The sequence below is a fragment of the Macaca fascicularis genome, chromosome 7, assembly GCF_037993035.2.
Source record: "Macaca fascicularis isolate 582-1 chromosome 7, T2T-MFA8v1.1".
In the NCBI taxonomy this organism is placed as follows: Eukaryota; Metazoa; Chordata; class Mammalia; order Primates; family Cercopithecidae; genus Macaca; species Macaca fascicularis.
Genome location: NC_088381.1, coordinates 175503491 through 175530329, shown reverse-complemented (window position 1 = coordinate 175530329; position 26839 = coordinate 175503491). Strand labels below are relative to the sequence as shown.

At 39.9% G+C, this 26839-nt stretch overlaps 1 gene segment (V, D, J or C); it reads left to right on the top strand.

Annotated features, from left to right (window-relative positions):
* Nucleotides 1–11047: 11047 nt before the first annotated feature.
* LOC135971725 (immunoglobulin heavy variable 4-59-like) lies at nucleotides 11048–16041 on the top strand. The segment is given in 3 exon segments: nucleotides 11048–11130; nucleotides 11214–11591; nucleotides 15968–16041. Coding segments are annotated over 3 exon segments (498 nt in total).
* The last annotated feature ends 10798 nt before the right edge of the window (nucleotides 16042–26839 follow it).

The window sequence follows — 26839 nt, the reverse complement described above, 5'->3', positions numbered from 1 at the left end:
TCACCACTAGGCCTGCCTTACAAGAGACCCTGAAGGAAGCACTCAACATGGTAAGGAACAACCGGTACCAGCCATTGCAAAAACATGCCAAAATGTAAAGACCATCGAGGCTAGGAACAAACTGCATCAACTAACGAGCAAAATAACCAGTTAATATCATAATGGCAGGATCAAGTTCACACATAACAATATTAACCTTAAATGTAAATGGACTAAATGCTCCAATTAAAAGACACAGACTGGCAAACTGGATAAAGAGTCAAGACCCATCAGCCTGCTGTATTCAGGAGACCCATCTCACATGCAGAGACATACATAGGCTCAAAATAAAGGGATGGAGGAAGATTTACCAAGCAAATGGAGAACAAAAAAAAAAAAAAAAAAAAAAAAGCAGGGGTTGCAATACTAGTCTCTGATAAAACAGACTTTAAACCATCAAAGTTCAAAAGAGACAAAGAAGGCCATTACATAATGGTAAAGGGATCAATTCAACAGGAAGAGCTAACTATCCTAAATATATATGCACCCAATACAGGAGCACCCAGATTCATAAAGCAAGTCCTTAGAGACTTACAAAGAGACTTAGACTCCCATACAATAATAATGGGAGACTTCAACACTCCACTGTCAACATGAGACAGATCAACGAGACAGAAAGTTAACAAGGATATCCAGGAATTGAACTCATCTCTGCAGCAAGCAGACCTAATAGACATCTACAGAACTCTCCACCCCAAATCAACAGAATATACATTCTTCTCAGTACCACATCGCACTTATTCCAAAATTGACCATATAATTGGAAGTAAAGCACTCCTCAGCAAATGTACAAGAACAGAAATTATAACAAACTGTCTCTCAGACCACAGTGCAATCAAACTAGAACTCAGGACTAAGAAACTCAATCAAAACCGCTCAACTACATAGAAACTGAACAACCTGCTCCTGAATGAATACTGGGTACATAACGAAATGAAGGCAGAAATAAAGATGTTCTTTGAAACCAATGAGAACAAAGATACAACATACCAGAATCTCTAGGACACATTTAAAGCAGTGTGTAGAGGGAAATTTATAGCACTAAATGCCCACAAGAGAAAGCAGGAAAGATCTAAAATTGACATTCTAACATCACAATTAAAAGAACTAGAGAAGCAAGAGCAAACACATTCAAAAGCTAGCAGAAGGCAAGAAATAACTAAGATCAGAGCAGAACTGAAGGAGATAGAGACACAAAAAACCCTCCAAAAAATCAATGAATCCAGGAGTTGGTTTTTTGAAAAGATCAACAAAATTGACAGACCACTAGCAAGACTAATAAAGAAGAAAAGAGAGAAGAATCAAATAGATGCAATAAAAAATGATAAAGGGGATATCACCACCGACCCCACAGAAATACGAACTACCATCAGAGAATACTATAAACACCTCTATGCAAATAAACTAGAAAATCTAGAAGAAATGGATAATTTCCTGGACACTTACACTCTTCCAAGACTAAACCAGGAAGAAGTTGAATCCCTGAATAGACCAATAGCAGGCTCTGAAATTGAGGCAATAATTAATAGCCTACCAACCAAAAAAAGTGCCGGACCAGATGGATTCACAGCTGAATTCTACCAGAGGTACAAGAGGAGCTGGTACCATTCCTTCTGAAACTATTCTAATCAATAGAAAAAGAGGGAATCCTCCCTAACTCATTTTATGAGGCCAACATCATCCTGATACCAAAGCCTGGCAGAGACGCAACAAATAAAGAGAATTTTAGACCAATATCCCTGATGAACATCGATGCAAAAATCCTCAATAAAATTCTGGCAAACCAGATTCAGCAGCACATCAAAAAGCTTATCCACCATGATCAAGTGGGCTTCATCCCTGGGATGCAAGGCTGGTTCAACATTCGCAAATCAATAAACATAATCCAGCATATAAACAGAACCAAAGACAAGAACCACATGATTATCTCAATAGATGCAGAAAAGGCTTTTGACAAAATTCAACAGCCCTTCATGCTAAAAACGCTCAATAAATTCAGTATTGTTGGAACATACCTCAAAATAATAAGAGCTATTTATGACAAACCCACAGCCAATATGATACTGAATGGGCAAAAACTGGAAAAATTCCCTTTGAAAACTGGCACAAGACAGGGATGCCCTCTCTCACCACTCCTATTCAACATAGTGTTGGAAGTTCTGGCTAGGGCAATCAGGCAAGAGAAAGAAATCAAGGGTATTCAGTTAGGAAAAGAAGAAGTCAAATTGTCCCTCTTTGCAGATGACATGATTGTATATTTAGAAAACCCCATTGTCTCAGCCCAAAATCTCCTTAAGCTGATAAGCAACTTCAGGAAAGTCTCAGGATACAAAATTAATGTGCAAAATTCACAAGCATTCGTATACACCAGTAACAGACAAACAGAAAGCCAAATCATGAATGAACTTCCATTCACAATTGCTTCAAAGAGAATAAAATATCTAGGAATCCAACTTACAAGGGATGTAAAGGACCTCTTCAAGGAGAACTACAAACCACTGCTCAGTGAAATAAAAGAGGACACAAACAAATGGAAGAACATACCATGCTCATGGAGAGGAAGAATCAATATCGTGAAAATGGCCATACTGCCCAAGGTAATTTATAGATTCAATGCCATCCCCATCAAGCTACCAATGACTTTCTTCACAGAATTGGAAAAACTGCTTTAAAGTTCATATGGAACCAAAAAAGAGCCCGCATCTCCAAGACAATCCTAAGTCAAAGGAACAAAGCTGGAGGCATCACGCTACCTGACTTCAAACTATACTACAAGGCTACAGTAACCAAAACAGCATGGTACTGGTACCAAAACAGAGATATAGACCAATGGAACAGAACAGAGTCCTCAGAAATAATACCACACATCTGCAGCCATCTGATCTTTGACAAACCTGAGAGAAACAAGAAATGGGGAAAGGATTCCCTATTTAATAAACGGTGCTGGGAAAATTGGCTAGCCATAAGTAGAAAGCTGAAACTGGATCCTTTCCTTACTCCTTATACGAAAATTAATCCAAGATGGATTAGAGAGTTAAATGTTAGACCTAATACCATAAAAACCCTAGAAGAAAACCTAGGTAGTACCATTCAGGACATAGGCATGGGCAAAGACTTCATGTCTAAAACACCAAAAGCAACGGCAGCAAAAGCCAGAATTGACAAATGGGATCTCATTAAACTAAAGAGCTTCTGCACAGCAAAAGAAACTACCATCAGAGTGAACAGGCAACCTACAGAATGGGAGAAAATTTTTGCAATCTACTCATCTGACAAAGGGCTAATATCCAGAACCTACAAAGAACTCAAACAAATTTATAAGAAAAAAACAAACAACCCCGTCAAAAAGTGGGCAAAGGATACGAACAGACATTTCTCAAAAGAAGACATTCATACAGCCAACAGATACATGAAAAAATGCTTGTCATCACTGGCCATCAGAGAAATGCAAATCAAAACCACAATGAGATACCATCTCACACCAGTTAGAATGGCGATCATTAAAAAGTCAGGAAAAAACAGGTGCTGGAGAGGATGTGGAGAAATAGGAACACTTTTACACTGTTGGTGGGATTGTAAACTAGTTCAACCATTATGGAAAACAGTATGGCGATTCCTCAAGGATCTAGAACTAGAAGTACCATGTGACCCAGCCATCCCATTACTGGGTATATACCCAAAGGATTATAAATCATGCTGCTATAAAGACACATGCACACATATGTTTATTGCGGCACTATTCACAATAGCAAAGACTTGGAATCAACCCAAATGTCCATCAGTGACAGAATGGATTAAGAAAATGTGGCACATATACACCATGGAATACTATGCAGCCATAAAAAAGGATGAGTTTGTGTCCTTTGTAGGGACATGGATGCAGCTGGAAACTATCATTCTTAGCAAACTATCACAAGAAGAGAAAACCAAACACCGCATGTTCTCACTCATAGGTGGGAACTGAACAATGAGATCACTTGGACTCGGGAAGGGGAACATCACACACCAGGGCCTACCATGGGAAGGGGGGAGGGGGGAGGGATTGCACTGGGAGTTACACCTGATGTAAATGACGAGTTGATGGGTGCTGACGAGTTGATGGGTGCAGCACACCAACATGGCACAAGTATACATATGTAACAAACCTGCACGTTATGCACATGTACCCTAGAACTTAAAGTATAATAATAATAATTAATAAATTTAAAAAAGTGTTTCTGGATTCTATTTGTTAGTATTTTGTTGAGGACTTCTACATTTATGTTAATCAGGAGTATTTATCTTATATATTTTCTCCATTATGTCTCTTCCTGATGGTGTGTGCCAAGGACACACAGTAGAGAAAGGATAGTTTTTTCAATAATGGTGTAAAAACTGCACATCCATATAAAAAGAAATAAAATCAGGCTTTCTCTAACACCATATAAAAATCAACTGAAAATGAACGTAATACCTGAAACCGTAAACTCATAGACAACATGGAAAAGAAACTTCCTGTCATTGATTCAGAACTCATATATTTGTGCACCCTGCACACTTAACCTAGAAAAGCTTACAGCACTTGACTCACTCGTGAAGGGAGCTCCAAGGACTGTGCCCAGCAAAGCGACAGCGATGGGCTGACTGAGGTTTTGGGGAGCCAACCCTTGTCCCAGTGTGCCTGGTTGAATTACATGAATTTAAGAGAGATGATTTTGTAGCTTTAAGATTTAATATCTGCCCTATTGGGTTTCACGTGTGTAGGGGGCCTGTTGGCCATTCCTTTGGCCAGTTTATCTCTTTTGGATTGGAATAATTGATCCAACACCTGCACCGTCACTGCACCTTGGAATACACAACTTTCACATTTTCTTAATTTGCAAGCTCACAGATGGAAGGAAGTCGCCTTAAGGCTCAGATGAGACTTTAGACATTTGAGTTGGAGGCTGACCAAGTTAAGACTTTTGGGGTTTATTGAAAAAAGATGATTATGTTTTGCAATGCAAGGACATGAGAATTTTGGGCCCGAGACTGCAATGATATAGTTTAGATGTTCTCCCTTCCAAATGTCATGGTGAAATGTGATACTCAATGTTGGAGGTGGGACCGACTGGGAGGTTTTGGGTCATGGGGAAAGATCCTTCAGGAATGCCTTGGGAACCACCCCATGGCACTTGGTGAATTCTTGCTGTCTTAGCTACTATGAGAGCTGATTGTTAAAAAGAGCCTGGCAACCCTCCTCCCCACTCACGTCCCAGCTCTCACCATGTGACACAGCCTGCTCCCCCTTTGCCTTCCACCGTGATTGTAAAGCAGATCCTGGGGCCATGCTTCTCACACAGCCTTCAGAACTGTAAGCCAAATAAGCCTCTTTCCTTTGTAAATCACTTGGCCTCAGGTATTAATTTATAGGAATGCAAAAGGGACAAACACACCATCCAAAGCATTATACAGATTCAACACTACTTTTATCAAATGACCAGTATATTTGATTACATATTTAGAAAACAATACTAAAATTCACACAGAATCAAAAAAGAGTCTGAATAGCAAAACAGTCCTAAGCAAAATGACCAAAACTAGAAGCACTGCATTCACTGACCTCAAATTATACTACATGAATGTAATCAGAAAGATGGCATGATACTGGTAGAAAAAAATAAAGAGTCCAGAAAGAAAACCAAATATATAAAACCAAATGCTCTTTGAAAAAACTGACAAAAATATACACTGGAGAAAAAACCCTCTATTCAATAAGTGGTGCTGAGAAAAGTAGATGGCCTTATGTGGAAGAATAAACCGAGACTTCCATATCACCATGGACACAAATTAACTGAATATGGATTCAGTGTTTAAATTTATAAACTAAAACTATAAAAATACTTGAACAAAATCTAAAAACAGTCCTCTGGACATTGGTCTAAGCAAATAAAATATGACTTGACTTCAAAAGCAAATGCAATAAAAACAGAAGCAGAAAACAGGATTTAATTGCACTAAAGGTCTTCCGCACAGAAAACATGGTGACCAGACAACCCGCAAATGGTAAAAATTATTTGGAATCTATTCATGTTGCAAAAGGCTAATATATAAAATCTATAGGTAACTCAAATAAGTCAACTAAAAATTACAAATAACTTCATTAAAGAATAGACAAAAACAGACATTTATCAAAAGAAGACACAGAAGTGGCCGACACAAATAAGAAAACATACTCAGCATCAGCAATCATCTGATAAATGTAAATTAGAAACAATATCATACGGCATCTTCCACCAGTCAGAATGGCTGTTATTACAAATGAAAAACAGCAGGTGGTGGCAGAGAAGCATACGAAAAATAATGCTTTATACATGCTCTATGAAAAACAATACAGAGATTTCTCAAAGAACTGAAATTAGTATTACCATTTGTCCCAGTAATCCCTCCCAGTGGGCATATTCCTCCCAAAAGCAAACTTTTATATCAGAAAATGTTGCCTGCTCTCCTATGTTTATTGCAACACCATTTTCAATAGAAAAATCAAGTAATCTATCTAAGTGTCAATCAATGGATGATTAGATAAAATATGATATATGTAAATCATGGAATAGTATGCAGCCACAAAAAGTGAAATTGTGCCTTTCATAGCAACATGAATAGAGTTGAAGGACATTATCCCAAATAAAATAACTCAGAAAAAATATAAAATACATTTTCTCTCTTGTAATGTAAACAATGCATACACATGTACATAGATAAAAGTAATAGACATTGGTGACTGCAAAAGAGGGCAAGGTGAGAGGAAAGTAAGGGTTAAAAAATTGCCTAATGGCTTCAATGTTCACAAGGACTACTGATGTTTATATAAATATCCCATTCAATTGTGAACATTTACCAAACTGGATGTTGTAATGAGAACCACTTTTACAATGGTGATGTCAAACTCTGAAAGATATCTTAATGGTAAATAGCTGAAGGTCAGGGAAGAGATCCTTTCTTACAGATAAGTGCAATTACTGGACAAACACACTCATTCCCAAATAACGCATTCATATATTAAGGTCTACAAATGGTTCAAGTTGCCCCTGATTCATTCAAAGGTGGATTCAAAGTGAGGTGCGTGTCCTGGGGGAGCTTGTTCTCCAGTGGGGGAAGCTCTGTCAACACAGAGTTCAGGGATGTGTAGGGAACGCATGGCCTCTAACAGGATTACGGCTTGAACCCTCAGCTTCTACAATTGTGTCGTCCATGTGTCATGTATTTACTCTTTCTAATACTGGGTCAGGAATTGGGCTATTCAATACCATCCTTCATGAATATGCAAATCACCGAGGGGAATATAGATATCTGTGCCCTGAGAGCATCACCCAACAACCACACCCCTCCTTGGGAGAAGCCCCTACATCATAGCTCCTCCGCATGGACTGGACCTGGAGCATCCTCTTCTTGGTGGCAGCAGCAACAGGTCAGGGGCTCCCCAGTCCCCGGGCTGAGGAGGAAACCAGGCCAGTCATGTGAGACTTCACCCACTCCTGTCTCCTCTCCACAGGTGCCCACTCCCGTTGCAGCTGGTGCAGTCTGGGCCTGAGGTGAAGAAGCCTGGGGCCTCGGTGAAGGTTTCCTATAAGGCTTCTGGTTATACCTTCACCACCTATGGTATGTATTGGGTATGACAGGCCCCTGGACAGGGGCTTGAGTGAATGGGATGGATCATCACCTACACTGGAAGCCCAGCGTATGCCCAGGGCTTCACAGGACGGTTTGTCTTCTCCACGGACACCTCTGTCAGCACGGCGTATCTGCAGAGCAGCAGCCTAAAGGCTGAGGACATGGCCATGCATTACTATATGAGAGACACAATGTGGAAACCCACATCCTGAGAGAGTCAGAAGCCCTGAGGGAGGAGGCAGCTGTGCTGAACTGAGGCAGTGGTACAGCAGTCTCTTTATCTTCCATGTGATCTCATTTTGCATCAACTTCCACTTTTATATTAGCTAAGAGCATGGGATAGACGGGTGCTCCTAAGAGATTCTTAACTTGCCATTTTGATGGGCTTTCCAGAAGATGTCAGAAGCCAGTTTGTTTGCAAAGCATCCCAAAGCCATGCCCTGTTCCAGACACGTGTGTGCCCATTTTCGGGTCTTTGATTAATTGACAAGCTCTCATCAGAGCACCTGGGCTAATTCCACATCAGGTAGAGGAATGTGTTCTAAAGGAAAGCTAAAGTTGTAATGCGATTCCTGCTCAATAACCTTCAGCTTCATTGTTTTTGTGTGATCCATCAACGAATTACGTTAGATCAAGGTTCTCAAAGGGAATTTCTAATAAATATAAGGGATGTACAGAAGTTCCCTAATTAAAATAATACAATTGTGAACACAACCTCCGTATTCAACCATGTCTCCACCCTTCACACCCTTCACCACAAAGGAATTTTCATCTCTCCTGGAAGTTGGGTTCATTTTGAAATTAGTTATTTTTTTCATTTTAATATCTCAAGATTATCATATGTGACTATTTTAGCAGAAAGTAAGTTATGGGAACTTGAACTAAACAACTGAAAACAAATTCATAACTAACTAAACAAGATGCCAGAATGTGATTGGCTCCAGGCTTTGTAATTCAACAGTTTATTACCCAGACTTGAAATTTACACGTCTTCTTGTTACCTTCATGGCACAGTTAACTCCCGTTATGTAAGAAATGGTGACTGCATTTCCAAGGGTCATGCACAGTTATGAAAATAGACTGTGTAAGGTGAGGAGTTGATTGTTTAAATTCCAATCTGAAAAAATAGCATCAACTCAACAAATCACTGCTCTTCCTTCTGTGATTAGAGCTATGTCACAGGCCACATGGACCTAAATCCCTGATGGAGATAACATGACTACATAAATTGGGCTGATCATTTTTATGCTATAAAATTAATAGAAGACACTGCACTCCAGCCTGGGAAACCAAAGAACCCTTCATATGTAAAATATAAAAAAGAAAAAATTAATAGGTTCTGACTTTGACATTTTGGATAATAATATTTTCACAATCCAAATTTAATTACACAAATATGTTACCTACATCTTCACTGAAAAGTTCCCAGTCATGACGAGTTCCATCAATACTCCACATGTTCAAATCTGGACATGAAGAGAGTCTGGAGAATAAAACACAATGAGGGCAGTGAAACGTGTGTATATTCAGCACCTCTTCACTCAGGAGGACTCCGTACACCCTGGAACAGTCTGCTTTTCTGAGCGGCTCACAATGACTCCGGCTCACTCAGACCTCAGACAGAAACCTCCCTTCATGGTGGGAACTGGGCTGCAGCGGGCGCTAGGTACCCACAGAGGTGAAAATGAGCTGTCAGATGGAACTTCCCTGCCACCTCCACATGGAATTTACTGTTTCATTTCATTACCACTCTTTCCATAATGGTTCCTTTCTTTTCGCCTGTTCATTACTGATATTTTTCAAAGGAATCTCACTTGAATCTTTACTCTTTTGCATTTTGTCTCCAGGACAAGGTTGGGAAATGTTACCTACAGCATCATAACATGATCTAGTGACCTGACACATTTGTGGCAAAGAATCCCTACCATTTCAGAAGCTCTTTGGTTTTCTTTCCATGAAATAGAATTATTTCTTCTGTTCTGTGTATGAGCATATCCTAGCAATCCTGTACACACCCACATAGATGTCTACAAGCCTATGAATTATTGTCTGTAAATAAAAATTTATCTCAATTTCCCTCAATGTTCATAATTCTCGTGATGGTGAGGAAGGTCTTTCTGGATCTGTTTAAACAAAATGTCCAGAGACCACCTGGTAGGTAAGGAGTTCACCTGGCTCTGGATGTTGGCTCTGTGTCTTTCCCTCTGTGTCCCACAGGTCAGCTCACTTGTTCAGTCCTAACAAGACAGCCCAGGTTTGTCCTGATGTTAAAACACATCCAACTTCTGATGACTCTCCTGTTACCCACATCCATGGAGATAATTATTTATTATATAATTCACCAAACTAATGTCAAATGCCCAAGTTGCAATACCGCAAACTCTAAGGTATGTTCATGCAATTCAATGAAGGAGAAAGTCTTTCAGACACAGGTGCACCTGACATGATAAATATGTGGGTGACGACTCTGGGCTTGAGTGTCATCGTCCAGCCATGTTTCAGAAGTGTGACCTGTCAGGGAAGAACCAGAGTTCCTTGTGCTCTCAGAGGGGAGGGCTCACAGATGTCCTCTCTTGTTCCCAGGAAAGGCAATTGCACTAATCTTGATGATGAGACTATGCTCCTGTGCTGACCTATTACAGTTTTTGACTGAAATTGTCACTGTGATCCCCAATCTACATCTGTTCACACAGAAGTGTGTAATGGTCAGGCCACATTCTCAGCATCACACATTGAGACGGTTGGAGATACATCCCACTACCTTCTCCTGAGATTGCAAACAGAATCCCAGATTTCAAAAGCTCACAAAAGGGAAGGTCTCAGATGTTTCTTTGTTTTGCTTTGTTTTTGTTTTTCTTTTAAATGACACACTCTCCGGGACAGATATATTCCCTCTAACCATGATGGATATTCTGAATTACAATAAACATTGCATGGATGTAGGTTTATATAAATTCACTGTGACGAATATATTTAGCTGCTGCCCTAATGTTTTGAATGGAGATTTGACAATTTAGATAACCTGGATGTTTGGTTGGTTTCATATAAATCTTCACGGGTAGAACAGCATTGAACCTATTCCAAAATCTATCCCTGATCCATGATCATACTCATCTCCCAGACCAGCTCCTTCAGCACATCTCCCTACCTGGAAGAAGAGGAGTCTGGGCTTGGTGAGGGGAGGACCCAGGAAGAGAACTGGGTTCTCAGAGGGCACAGCCAGCATCCTCCTCTCAGGGTGAGCCCCAAAGCCTGGGGCCTCCCTCATCCCTTTTCACCTCTCCATACAAAGGCACCACCCACATGCAAATCCTCACTTAGGCACCCACAGGAAACCACCACACATTTCCTTAAATTCAGGGTCCAGCTCACATGGGAAATGCTCTCTGAGAGTCACGGACCTCCTGTGCAAGAACATGAAGCACCTGTGGTTCTTCCTCCTCCTGGTGGCAGCTCCCAGATGTGAGTGTCTCGGGGATGCAGATATGACGATATGGGAGGCTGTCTCTGATCCCAGGGCTCACTGTGGGTCTCTCTGTTCACAGGGGTCCTGTCCCAGGTGCAGCTGCAGGAGTCGGGCCCAGGAGTGGTGAAGCCTTCGGAGACCCTGTCCCTCACCTGCGCTGTCTCTGGTGGCTCTATCAGCAGTTACTGGTGGGGCTGGATCCGTCAGCCCCCAGGGAAGGGGCTGGAGTGGATTGGGTATATCGGTGGTGGTAGTGGGAGCACCGAATACAACCCCTCCCTCAAAAGTCGAGTCACCATTTCAAGAGACACGTCCAAGAACCAGTTCTCCCTGAAGCTGAGCTCTGTGACCGCCGCGGACACGGCCGTGTATTACTGTGCGAGAGACACAGTGAGGGGAGGTGAGTGTGAGCCCAGACACAAACCTCCCTGCAGGGAGGCGGAGGGGGCGGGCGCAGGTGCCGCTCAGGACCAGCAGGGGGCGCGCGGGGCCCACAGAGCAGGAGGCCGGGTCAGGAGCAGGTGCAGGGAGGGCGGGGCTTCCTCATCTGCTCAGTGCTCTCCCTCCTCACCAGCACCTCAGCTGTCCCCAGGGCTCCTCTTTCTTTGATATCTGTGGTTCTGCTTCCTCACATTCTTCTGCCAGAAAAGAAAGGAGGAAGGCACATTTTCCTCTTACAATTGAGGTTTTACCGATTACTAAGAACTTTCCTACAAGTTCCTGCATGGCCCATTATTCCTTAGTGATTAAAAAAATATATATCTAATGCTTCTCACCATCTCTTGGTTTGTGTCATCAATTGAATTGTTCTTTCTTTGAAATTCATATGTTGACGCCTTAAATTCAATGGATCTCTATTTGAATTTTAATGAAATGATTAAGGTTAAATGTGGTCAGAAGTGTGAGAACCTAATGCAATAGACGTGCTGTCTTTATAAGAAGAGGAAGAAACACCAGAGGCCTCTCACTTTTCACGTGCACACAGAAAAGAGGCCATGTGGAGACGCAGTGTATTAGAAGGTGCCCCAGTGCATGCCAGGAAGAAGCCGCACCAAGAACCAACCCTGCCAGCACCCTGATCTTCAACATTCAGACTTCAGAATTGTAAGAAAATCAATATTTATTGTTTAAGCCACCCACTCCGTTTTGTCTTCTTAGGAAGACCCAGACAGACTAATACCACATAACTCATAACTCTGTTAGCGCTGTCCCCTGGATGGAGAATCAGCCCCCTGAGGCTGGGCACATCTCTCAGATTTCTACATAAAGTAGACAAAAAATAGTAGCTGGGATATAAACACTTGTCATGTCTCTGTTGGCCAATTTCTGGGCAAAGTGTTTTAATGAAGCCCTTGGGGTTTTGTCACAAAAGTTGTCTTTTATCTTTTATTACGACCAAACTAATGGACAATGGATACCAGCTGGATGGAGACTGACCACTGACCATCTTCTGCTGTCTCCTTAGCATGCCACAGAAAACCACACCAACATCACTCTATGTCTCCAACTTTCTAAATTTGCACTGAATCTATTGCTAAATGAGGAACTACATGAGGTCTGAGTTTTGTTCCCTTCTTCCCAGTCTTCCTCAATTACCAAGGGCAGAAGACACTTTCAATGAAATTTGGCTGTCAATGCCCCCAATGCCACATCACTTTTTGAGGTCCAGGAACTTTATTTGGGGGATAGTGAAATACACTTTTAAATGGAAAGCCCTAAAGCACATACAACAGCTGAAGGAATGGCCACTGTGCACCTGAAGGCGGATGAGGCAGATGGTAGCGTCCCTTCCTCCAAGATGTTCCTGGGTGTGTGATGGTTGGGTGCATCATGCATATGGAAATAAGGACTGGGCTGAAGTAGATACAAGGGCCACATCCCATAGGAAAACAAAACAAGAAAAAACAGATGGGCATCCGTGAAGACTGTTAATTAAATTTGTTGGGTTTAAGATGAAATTTTTTTCCAAAGTTTTAGTGTTCGTAACTAAATATGAATCTTTTCAATAAACTGAGAATTAAAAGGAGAATGGAGTGAGAAGTTGAGAGAGAAAGAAAGTCCTGAAAGAACAGAAAGAAAATTCACACAAAACTATCAAATGACAGAGGCCAGAATGGAGCTGATGCAACTATGTCATTATTTTGCAGACCTAGTTGAGAGTCTTTGTTATTTAAGGCAGGCCCAGTGTTGAAGAAATCCTTTAGTTTTTGCTTCTCTGGGAAAGGTCTTATCTATCCTTTATTTTACAAAAAGATTTACATGGTAAAATTTCTTGGTTGGCAGAGTTTTGTTTGTTTTTCAGTTTTTTTCCCCCAGCAATTTGAATACAGTCATATGCTACTTAACAATGTTATAGTCAATAATAGACCTTATGTATGCTTGTGGCCACATAACATTGTAATACTGTATTTTCACTAAAGGTGTTCCATATTTATATGTGTTTAGATAGAGAGATACTTACCACGGCGTTTCAGTTTCCTAGTGTTCAGAGCAGTAACACGCTGTACAGGCTGGTTGTCTGGAAACTTTGTGCTGTTTCAAATGGCCTATGTGTAGTAGGGTATTCTTTACAGGTTTGTGTAAGTTCTCCCTATGATGCTTGCACAATGATGACATTGACTAGAAACACATTTTCCGAAATAATCTCTATCACTAAACCATACATTGTCAAATATAATTCCTCTCCATTCTGAACGGAAAACCTACTGCTGAGAAATCTGCTAAATCTGCTCATTTTCTTTCTGTTTTCAAAAACCTTTCCTTTTAGCAACGTGGTTTCATACTATCTCTGATCTTTCTCATTTGGTTCACCTTATCTAAAATATATAGAGCTTCTTGGATGTGGATGAATATTTGCTTCTCCAGATTTAGAAAATTTCTATGCTATTACTTCTTTGAAAACCTTTCTGCCTTTCTCTCTCTCTGTCTCTCTCTGTCTCGCCCTCTTCCTTCACTACCCCTTTTATCTAATCTTTGCATAACTCTTCAATGCATAATTTAGTTTTCAGTGTGTTAAAGACACATAAGTCTTTAACTCCTTTTATTTCTTTCATTTAAATTTTTCTTCTCTGTCTCTATTAGTTCAAACGATCTTTCTTTGAGTTTACTGTTTCTTCTATTACTTGATCTAGTCTGGTCTATAATCCTCTGTTAAAATTTTTGGCTGACTTATTGTATTCTTCAGCATCAATATTTTTGTTTAGTCATCTTTTAAATGTTTTATCTCTATTAAAATTCTCACATTGTTCTTGCATGCTGCCACTAGCTCATTGAACTTGTTTCTGACATTTACTTTACATTTTCTTCCAGGTAATCCATATGCTTCCTTTTCATTGATGTCAGTTTCTGGATCTTTATGTTGTTCTTCTATTTGGACCATGTTCCCCTCCTCCTTCATTTTCCTTGACTGTCTTTGTTGCTACCTGTTCATTATAACAAAAGGCACCATACACTCTTCAAAGAAGAGGCTTATAGAGATCATCCTCACCAATCAGTCCAGGCAGTAATTTGGGTCTCTCAAAACTTCGTAGTATTCAAACTTCTGTCTCTGTTCTTAATGGTCCCTGGGTTTTAGAGGATGATAGATTCTGCCAGAAATCACAGGTAGGGGAAGTAGAAACGATTTACTCAAGCAGCCCCTTGAAAATGTGGACCACTGGACAAAGTTTCATTATTGATGTATGATTCATCAAAATAATGTTAGTTCAAGCTTCTCTCAACCAGTCATTAAACATAGAAATTTTATCATTTCTTATTTGAATCTGGAGTTTAATCTTTGAATATATGGGTAAATTTGCAAACTAGTTTAAATCTGCCTATTTGGCAAAATTATCTGTTGCTGAATTTCCATTTTCTGTGTTAATCTCCTTTGCATTTAAATCTAACTCTGTATTAGACATGTATTTGGAATGCGGAAAAATGTCTTAAAATTCCTTAATTTATTTAATTTAATGGGGTTTCCAAAAGATGTGAAAACCTCCTTTGTTTATAAAACACCTGACTATTGGTCGATAGTTTTCTCTTTAAGTTTTCTCTCTCCTCTCACATTATCTATAATAAGCAAGGAGAAATGAAGACACACCATCAACAGTTTGCTTAGATATCCCATCAGCTAAACTTCTGTCACTAATTCTAACCTCATCCAGTGTAACATAACTAAGATAAATTCTATAAGAAGGTACACATACTTTCCAGTTCTAATAACATGTCTGTGACAGAAACAAAGCAGGTGTGCTCTCTGCGAGGTGGTCATCTGAGGTCTGAGACGAGGGGTCACACAGGTATTTTCATGATATTTAAGGGTTTGGAAAACAATAGTGATAACAATTCTGAATATCACTGGCTCTTACCAGAAAGGTTACAGGTAAAGTTAAGGCTGTTATTTCATTTTATCACCTGGTTAGAATGAAGCTCAGAGGAAGAGGTCACATCCTAGGTCACACAGTGAGGAGGAGTGGAGCTGTGCTCTGCTCTCCACACTACGCACAAGATCCCAGGTCCGAGCCCAGGTTCCACTGACACGTGGCATCTGGAGGGCAGTTCTCAGGCAGGATTCTAGGGCTCCTGCTTCCTCGGGCAGGGCGCTTCCTTCTGTCAATGGTGCACTTGCTCCTTCTGCAGGCTTTGGAGTGAGCACTTGTATTGCTGAGAGTTATTCATATTCTCTCCCCTATTATGGCAAAAGAAAACCATATTAAATATTCAATTTATTTTCTCTGAAGCACACTGCACTATCAGAAGGGAATAAATCACATTCCTTCACCTCCCCCACAGTCAAAGATTCCTGAAGACAGAGCTGATGTGATGTACTTATAGTGGATTTCTGCTTGTCAGACGTGGCCTTGGTCGTCAAGTTTCAGCAATTCCGAGAAGCCAAGGACACCTCCATCTCCTCCTTCCTGCTCTGAAGCTCAACTGAGAACAGCTTTCTCATTGAAATGTCTTGTGTTTAAGGAATAAGAGTCACTATTTCAGGTTTGGGTGCCCAGGTGCACCCACTAGATCCAGCCCAGGGTTGGAGATACTTTCCGGAACAGAACATCACCTGAGACATGACCAGTCACACTGTCTTACTTTTACAATTTCTGCTTCCTCAGAAGAAAACTAAAATTGCTGAGACTTTTCATAAACTTCCTGCCATGTCATTTCTCTGTTGCCTTGTCTGTTCATTTATGTCAGACCAGGTACCACATCTATGTAATCAGGTTAGAATCCTCGCTCCAGTAACACATGAAGAGGACCTTTGGTTGTACTTTTGGTCTTTGCTCCAAAATGTAAAGATTACAAAAGTCATCACCCTCATTCTTAAGTCAAGAGGTATCTACACAATCTGATCTTCAGTACCTTTGGGAATTCATCAAAGGAATGAAATTCCAATAAAAAATTGCCCACTCCCAAAACTGGGGAGACAGGCATGTCCAGAATGGCAGTTCACACTAGCATTACTGGAACAGAAGCTGCAGAAATATTTCTGCTGTTTCTGTTCCAGTAAAGGAAGTGTCATATATATATATATATACACACACACACACACACACACACACACACTTTATATATATATATATATATATATATATATATATATGTATATATGGCGCTGTTGAGGGCACTTACATGGTAAGCACTATAGACGTCTGCAAGACAGATGTGGACTAGGGTGAAGTGACAGTTCCAGAGGGCCATACACTCCTCGGTCTTCTGGACTTTCCCTCCAGAAACCTCCAGATTTCAAACAATACATCCAAATAGGTTTCCTTTGGGTCAGAAGTGGGGAAGTTTAATTACTGAAAAATATGCTGGGAGCCTTCTCCAAAAGTTCCTACAGGGAAGAACTTTTCCAGAACCTTATCCTATGTGAAGGAAGACAAATCTCCCATTCCAGATCCCTCCCCCATTCTTCCATGATTATATGAAGTTGTAAGAAAATAGTCCATAGACAGGTAAGACGTAAGATCTGGGTAAGATAAGCAAATAATCCAGGTAAGATGTAAGCAAATCCAGGTAAATAGTCCAGGTAACATGTATCCAGGTAAGATGTAAGCAAATAGTCCAGGGACACTGAAACCACAAAAGGGAGTAAAGACGAAAGTTGAGCTTTTCCTGTGGAGACGCCTGGTCAAGGTCACAACCACCGTAGAAACCTCATTGCAAGGCAAGGCGGGGCTGGAGGGGGCGCTCAGGAGCCACCAAGCACAGGTTCCAACCCCAGAGCAGGTGTACAGAAGGATGGGGAGGAGGTTTCCTCTCAGGGCCTGTGTCTTCCTTTGTCAACAACAACAACAACAACAACAACAAAACTAAGTGTTCAACCAGCTGCTGATGTGTCTTTAAATATTCTGTTACATCGGAACCATTCATATAACTTAAGGCAATGAGAACTATTTTTAAAGTGTGTTTCTAGGACAATAAATATCTTAATAGTGATGATATAAATGATAGGAATGGTTTTACTAATTGAATGGATACAGAATTGTGGGAGTCACTGTATTTCTATGAATAAAAAAATTCAGATTTCCATGTTAGGTAATGTTGCCCACATTGTGCATTTGACAGGGCAGTGATGGATCTGAGAGTGTGGCAGGTACACAGACCCAGTGAGTCAGAAACCAATACGTAAAGATGAGGATCTATGGACATGAACTGAAAGTACATAAACACTTCATGAAATTCTATTAAATGGAGTAGGAAATAAAACCCAGACTTATTCAAAACACGAATTCCTTGACAATTATTTTTGGAGTAGTGAGTTCATAAAGAACTCTAAAGTTCTTTTCCATCTTTTGATTCCTATTTTCTGTGAGATGAGAAAATCAACTCTAATTATGCATTATGGGGCAAATCTGTAAACCAAGGGTGGTTCTAGTGAAAATCCTGGTGGATCAGGATGCCAGGCAGGTGCTGGAGACACTGTCTCAGGAGCGCCCAGCAGATCTCAGAGGGACCTGCTGGACACTCACGTGGGACATCAGCTGTCACTTTCTCAGAGTCACCAATGAGCTGTGGCTGCTGCCTGATGGAACCAGGATGGGGTCAAAGCACCTGGTCAGTGTCACGAAGAGTGATGGTTCCAGAAATCATCCATGTGGTCTCCATGCTAATCAAATGTGGGTTCACAGTGAGGAGCATGTCCTCTGGGTGCTTGCTTTTCAGTGAAAGGACGACTGGTCACAAAAAATTTGTAAATGGAGCAGGGAATCCATTTCTTCAAGCAGGATTAATGCTTGGACCATCAGAATCCCACTCATGTAAGGCTGATGTGTCATTCATCTCCTGTTTCTTATCCTGAATCAGGGTCTTGAGCTATGAAATGCTCTGTCTCATGAATATACAAATAACCTGAGATCCATGGAGGTAAATATGGATATGTCTGGGCCCTGAGAGCATCACCCAATAACCACATCCCTCCCCTAGAGAAGCCCCTGAGAGCACAGCTCCTCATTATGGACCGGACCTGGAGGATCCTCTTCTTGGTGGCAGCAGCTACAGGTAAGGGGTTCCCAAGTCCCAGTGATGAGAAGGGGTTGAGTTCAGTCAAGTGGGCTTTCATCCATTCCTGTATCCTCCCCACAGGTGAAGCAGGTGCAGTCTGGGGCTGAGGTGAAGAAGCCTGGGTCCTCAGTGAAGGTCTCCTGGAAGGCTTCCAGATACACCTTTACCAGCTACATTATGCACTGGGTGCGACAGAATCTTGGACAAGGGCTTGAGTGGATGGGATTTTAGTTATTTGAGAGATTTTTCACATGACATTTATTCTGTGAGCAAATTTCAGGGATTGTAGAATGAACCAAATTAAGAAATCTGATACAGAACTTCCTCTGAATCAATCTTTGTAAACATCAATTTCTGAATCAATGTTGTAAATATTTTGGAACCCAAACACAAGTTCACATTTTAACTCTATTTTTATCTCTATTTTAAAAAATGCCAAAAATCTCATTTTGTGCGTGTAACATTTTGAATTCCCACCATCAATGCATAATATTTCTTGTTTTTCCACATTCATATTTCCATTTATCATCATGAGAATAGTGAGTTTTAGCCACGCTAATAGGTGAGTAATGTTATCTAGTATTTATTTAAATGCACACTTCCCTCATAAAAAATTCATATTTAACAATTTTTATATAATTTTTGGTGAGATGCCTCTCCTGATATTTGGTTCATTTTTAACTGCATTGTTTTGTTTTGATTAGTTGTAAGTTTACTCGCATATTGACTATAAAAGTCATTTAACAAATTAAAAGAATTGATTTAACAAATATGTGACTTGGAAGTATTTTCTCCAAGTGTGTGGTTGCCTTTTTCTCCCTTATCAGGGGGTATTGCAGAAAAATATGTGTGTGTTTGTGTGTGTGTTTGCACAAATGTAGACAAAAACATAAAAGAAAACTAATTCGTACGTCATGTATTTGGCATTATATCTGAAGTCTCATTATAAAATACAGTATTAGTGATTTTTTCCCCATGTCTCTAATCTCAGGCCACAATCAACTCATGAGTGTTTAACCTTCACCGATTGATTGGAGGACTATCCTCCTGAGATATTTGGAACACTTCTGTAAGGAGATGTGTTCTTCTTCCCATTGTTTCTTTATTTAATCATCTAATAATATCTGTATTGGCTTATGGATGTCTATTTCATACTCTGAAACAGATCCATACTGCATTATTCATTTTATTGTTCAAATCGCCACAGCTTTATTAGGTGCTGGGAGCTGATTTAGTTTGGATCCTACATCCTTACTGCACACTTCATCCTTTTGTTTTTGAACACTTCCCTGTTTCCTGGTATTACAATAAATTCTAAGCTCGTTTTCTATATTACCTTTTTCATACATAGAATTAGCCATTTTAATAAAGATTCCTTGTTTCTGGTTTTAAAGAATAATATTACAATAAAATATTGTGATACTGGGTATGTGTGTTGTTAACGTGGTATAAGTACTTCTGGGATCTCTCAACCAATTGGCCTAGTAAATGTGCACGTTTATATGACCCCATGTTTACAGACACTTCAAAACTATTTATGTATCTAATTTCTGTAACTTGATTACATTAAAAATGAGAAGACATTGGACTCTCCACCCAGCTATGCTACCATAAGGACCATTCCAACCTTCCTTCCTCGAGTGTCCATAACCACCCACTGCAACATGAGGAACCCCAATCCCATCGGATGTCATTTTATTACTTATTTCAGGACACATGCAGAGTGGCATCAGAAATGTAAAGTTATACCCTTATAGGAAACATGTTTATCTACTAGAATAGAGTGCTAATGTGCTGTTTGTTTACAATTAAAACTTATAGAACCTCCTTATTTTCAAAGTTACTTAGATCAGCAACTTCATTTTCCACTTTCTTTTGTGAAGTCATTTCAATTACACGGTATAGTTTCATTAGTCTGAAATTCTGTCACACCCAAAACTATAGTCAAGTAAGTAGGATATTCCAGGAATTTAGAGGGTGGGTGTAAAATAAGTAAACAGGCTCTGTTTAAGAAGAATAAGAATATTCTAGTGATATGCAAAGGTTGAGACATGACACAATTAATTTATCTAAGCTCATAATTTTGTGATGGAAAATGTAAACTTAAATATATACAATTGAAATATATTTAGCAGTTTATTTACCCCTGGATTAAATATATACTTTATAAAATTATCTAATAATGTATTTGGGAGTGTGGGAATGTTATGAGATGCATGCAAGAAAGAATGAAATAATTTTCCTGACTTGCATATACAATGTTTCCATTCAGTGAAGACCTTTAATTTTAAAAAATCAGTTTTCTACGTGACTCAGGTTTTTTCTTCCTGACAAGCAAACAACCCAGAACATTCTTCTCTTTCCTTGGTTGAGAAAAGTTTTCCCCGAACTTCAGCTCAGTTCAGGCATGCACTGTCCCTGAACTTTCATTTACCCTCAGATGGGTACAGACATCTGTCAACATGTGGACTCTACTGTCAGACAAACAGATCTTTACTCATGTGGATTCTTCCCTCAGACAAACTCACATGTCCCCACATGGACTCTTTCCTCAGACCACCACATATGTCCTTACATTTACTCTTTCCTCAGGAAACAGACATTTCTTCATGTGGACTCTTGTCTCAAACAAGCAAACATGTCTCCATGTGAACTCTTCACTCAGATAAGTGCACACATTTCCACATTGACTGCTTCCTGACACAAGAACATATATCCAATGTTGAATAATTTTATGGCAAAATGATATCAAGATAATGATAATTATAAAACTCCTTCCTGACAAAGTGTAGATATGTATTTTTTTTCATTTCAACTTAACTTTGCCTCATTGTCAGGAACACTGGTTTCCAGTTCTAAACGTACTGATTACAGACAGATGTCTGTTTTCTCTGAAAACGTATTTCTTATGTTCTTACTTGTCTTTTTTGTCAATAATGTTTGCTGCTATGAAGATACCTGAATAGTGTCCACATTAGAGAATGAAAAAGAGTAACGGGCAGATTAACCCTGTGTATCCAGAACCAGGAATCCTTTGACCCTGCCCTCCCTGAAATGGAGACACAGAGGATGGATGAGCAATGCTGAGCGGTGCACCCATGATCACAAAAAGAAAGACATGGAAATGTGTCCCCTCACCTCCTTATGAAAGGCAGCTCATCCCCTGTTCCTTCAGGCCCTGGTGAGGAGCCACTCCATGTCTGTGCCCTTCCTCAGTGTCCACACCATGGGGTCTGCACTGATCTGGGCTTCCCTTCTCATCACCCTCAATATTAGTGTCCCTTATGAATCAGGTCCAGCTGTGGCTGCTCCACATGGGGCTGTTCTCAGTCTGTTCCCTCTGTGTTTGCAGAAGACCTGTGTGAAGTTCACTGGTGGAGTCTGAGGTGGAAAAACTGTACAGCCCAGCGGTTCACTGAGCCTCTCCTGCAAAGCCTCTGGATTCACCTTCACTGACTGCAGCATCAGCTTGGTCCAGCAGGCTCCAGGACCGGGGCTGGTGTGGGCGGCAACAGGGAGAAATTCAAGAGGAAGTTCTTACATGCACTCTTACATGCATGGTCTCACTGACATCTTTACTTCTTTTACCACGTTTGTTCTGTAAATCACAAAGAATGGTGCATTCTTCATCTATTGCACTTTTGGTGAATCTCTTCTGGTGTCTTTTTAAAAACTGGTAACTTTATCCTATGTAATCCCTGTTAAGTCCTAAAAGTTTTTTTTGATGTCTACTTTGTGTGAAATTTACACAGCTAGTATAGCTTTCTCTTGGTTCATATTTTCATAATCCATGTTTTCCCATCTTTTTCTATTTGTGAATATGTAGGATAACTTTCTTGTACATAGCTAATAGTTGGGTCTTTCTTTTTTAAAACAACTATAATAAATTCTATTTTTTAAACTAATATTTGTTTCTGTCATTCTTTGTTTAAATTAGCATTTTATAATGATGCTTACATCTCTGTTAACAGATTATACAATTCACGTTTTATAAATATAGTATTGGTTACCATAAAGTTTACAATAAGAACTGTATGTAATTGGATTCTAATGCAAACACTGTGATGGCCTTGATATGAAGTACAGAGATAGTGTAACTGTGTGCTTTGAAATCCTCCTTCTCACCACTCTTTCTGGTTTATTCTCAGTTTTCACTTAAGAATGTTATAAAATATAATATGTAATCTTTTACTGATCTATGCAGTTATATATTATAGCAATTACAAAGATAAAAACTGCACTTCATCTTGATTTTCCCATTTTTCACAGTCTTAATTTCTTGGTATAGATCTATGTTTTGAACTCATAGCACATGGCTACTAGCAGAGAAACTTTGTAAAATTTTGCCCTGAAACATGAATGTACTGACAAATTGTCTCAAGATCTTTTTTTATGACATAATTTTATTTGCCTTTCACTTTTAATGAAATTGTAATGCATGTAGAATTCCAGTTTGCATTTCCCTTGTAATTATTTTCCTGTATTTATTATTTTCTTCCTGGAGACGATCACACATTACATTCTGTTGGGCTTTTAATAACCCCATTTCTGGGCATCTAGTCAGGGCTGGGTTTCACGTGTGTTGCTGCCATGGCTATCAGAGTTGAAGTCAGCTTCTTCTGTTCACAAAATCTTCAGGTTCCTCCAGTGATACCTGCATTTGGTCTGTTTCACTTTGGGTCTTCACATTTTATTCTCCCCAGAGAGAGCCTGTGTCTTTCAGCTGGGGCAGGTGCATCCCACTGACATTTGTACTTGGTGATTGTTTGCGGGGGAAGGGGCTCGGACACAGCGGGACATTCTCCAACCTTCTGACCGAACCTCCTTCTTAGCTACAGGTGGTGAAACTGGCTCTGAAGCATGGTCTTACAAGCGTTCCTGCTCCTTCCCTTCGCCAAGTGTCAGAGTGCCTCTTCCCAGCCACACTGGTTTTTCATCAGTGTCCTCAGCTTCTGACCCACTGTCCTTACCCCACAGATTCAGGATTTCATTCCTCAGGAAAGAGATGGGAAGTGTGTCCTGGTAGAGTTTCCTTGGTGTCCTGTTTCCTTATGTTCTAGTTGATTCTACCAGTGCCCACAGGACTCAAGATTTAATAAATGTCTCTCACATGTAGTGAATGGGGATTCAGCATTGAAAGGAGCTGCTGTTCTTCCTCCTCAGTCAATACCACAGGAGAGCAGGTGGGTGACTTGTCTGGGGATTTCCCCAATTTTGTAAGAAAAGCCTGCTAGTCTGGGAGTTTCACACTCTCATACCATTAGTACACACGTCCTCAAGCAACTGACCAAACATTTCCAGGTTAGCTTTTTCCTATCTTCAATACCATGCAATGAGTGGGACCTGCCCCACTCATTGCATGGTATTAGACCTACTCTAATAGATGGACCCCAGGTCTCTCTGCAGGCCCCTATTTTCTCAGATTTCAGGTTTTTTTTTTTTTTCTCTGTGACATTAACTCAGATATGTTGAAGGATTTATTCTTTTGTAGTCATTAAAGTTTTTTGTTAATGAGGTTAGAATAAGATCATCATTTTCTCATTTTTTTCTATTCTCATGCTTAGTATCTGCTTTCTAAATAAAATTCAGAAACTAAGACAACAAATCAAATATTCCTTATTTGGTGCATTGTTGAACAATTTGAGAAGTTTTCGTGTACCGAAATACAATGAACCATTGAAATCAAGGCATGGGTCATTCACACAAGAACATGGGGACAGTATCAAATAATTGTGCTGAGTGAAGGAAGCTAAAGAATTCACAGGAAACTTCATGTTACTTCATTTGTATAAAGTGTAGAAGATAAAACTATTCAAAATTAACATGGAGAAGATCTAAATTTTTCTGAAAATAGGGTGGTGAGTGTAACAAAGTGGTGAAATAAAGTTACAAAGAAGTGAGACAAAAAAATTAGAGGTTAATTTAATTGCTAAAACATGATGGAAGTGCTGATTCAACAACCGCACACATATATTAACATTTTCCAAATTCCACACTATCAATTTGATTTCATTATTGACTGAGTTTTTGAATAAAGCAGTAACAAAAATGAATATATTGGCTGAGAAAGAGCAAGAAAGAGACGAATATGGACACATGAATAATCACAGACTACTGAAAATACACACATCTGAACACTGACTGTGTATTTCAGGTAAACACTAGAAAAGGTAAAATTACGTAAAGGTGTTATGACAGGTGGGACATCCTGAAAACCTCTCTAGGCATGTCCCACACTGGCCTGGAGTTGTCTCAGGGGAGCAGTCTCCTCCAGTGTTTAGAAGTACAGACACAGATAACAGGGCTAACTCTGGCCAGATGTGTGATATTGGACACATTGCACAACTGCTCTGTTCTGTAATTTATCTTCTCTAAAAATGTAACATTGACACTTGCATTAAATACATTCTGCAATACGTAAAAATTAAATAAGCTGATGTCTGCTAAATGGTTATCAAGACACAATCACAAAATCTGAAGCTATATTTTCCAGGGAGACAGGATTACCTTCAGTGTTTTCCAGGACACTCTCATCTGCTCTGGGCACTGCCTTCTCTGCAGCTGTCCCACCACAAAGCTTGCTATATAGCAGGAGACATGCCAATAGGGCCCTCCCTCTGCTGATAAAAACCAGGCTAGCTGTGACCATGCAGCTCTGGGATCGGAGCCCAGCCCCAGAATTCCCAGGTGTTTTCACTCGGTGATCAGCATCGAACACAGAGAACTCACCATAGAGTTTATGCTGAGCTGGGTTTTCCTTGTTGATATTTTAAAAGGTGATCTATAGAGAACTAGAGATGTGTGAGTGTAAGTGGACATGAGTGAGAAAAACAGTAGATACGTGTGGCAGTTTCTGACCAGGGTGTCTCTGTGTTTGCAGGTGTCTAGTGTGAGGTGCAGCTGGTGGAGTCTGTGGAGGCTTGGCAAAACCTGAGGGGTCCCTGAGGCTCTCCTATGCAGCCTCTGCAGGATTCACCTTCAGTAGCTACTATATGAAATGTGTCCGCTAGGCTCCAGGGAATAGGCTGGAGTGGGTTAGACAAGTTAATCCTAATGGGGGTAGCACATACCTCATGGACTCCAGGAAGAGCCGATTCACCATCCCCAGAGATAACGCCAAGAACACTTCATCTGCAAATGAACAGGCTGAAAACCGAGAACATGGCCGTGTATTACTGTACACAGTGAGGGGAGGTCAGTGTGAGCCCAGACACAAACCTCCCTGCAGGGTCATGCGGGTTTCCTTTCTCATCTGCAGGAAGCAGGCTACTTTTTGCAGGACAGGACTCTGGAGTCTTATTAGGTTGCGATATTTTACTATGTTTATTTATCATGAACTTTTTATTGGGAATTGTGTTTTATTAATTTTTAATTTATATATAGGGGCATTTAAAAAAAATACATACCTTCAAGAAATAATTCTTCCTAATAATTTGCACTTGTTCTTTTAGAATTTTGTTAACATATGTTGATATTAGCTACTACATAGCTATAGAGACATTAATTTACATCTATAGACATATGTGTAAATACACAAACTTATGCATACATGTGTAGTCTTTTATATTGAATATTATAGTAAAATTATAAAAATATATAATTATAAAATATGTCCTAAAGAATGAAACATATAAATTATAGCAATCCACAATTCCTTTCAATCATTGCCTATAGTTTACATAAATTGATGTCTATTTGTAACCTTAAACAAAGTGTATTGGTCATTTTCAAACAGCCAAGAACAAATTTCAAATGTCCTTGTGACACACACAAAAATAAAAATTTGAGGATTTAAGGTGATATATATGTCAATGAGTTCGAATCAATTATTCCACATTGCATTCATAAATCATCACATAACTTTATTCACTATAAATATATACAACCAGAGTTTTTCAATTTTCAATGAAATTGTAATTAGACATTTTTTATCCGTTCTAGGTCATGAATGTTTTTCTCCCTGTCACGATGTGATTAGATTGTCCTTAGAAACTCATTCACCCTCCTGCCTCCTGAAGGCTTCAGGAAGCAGCTCCTAAATGGGCAGAAGCAGGCAAACCGTGTGTGTCCACAGGACCGGGAGCCTCTCCCTCCTTGGATTAGGTCTCCTCCTCAGGATTACAGGGCTCTTCAGTTTTCTCAACATGCTGTTGGACCACATAAGCACAAAACACTTAATTTCATTATGCTTTGCTTCAATTTTTCGAAACAACGCAA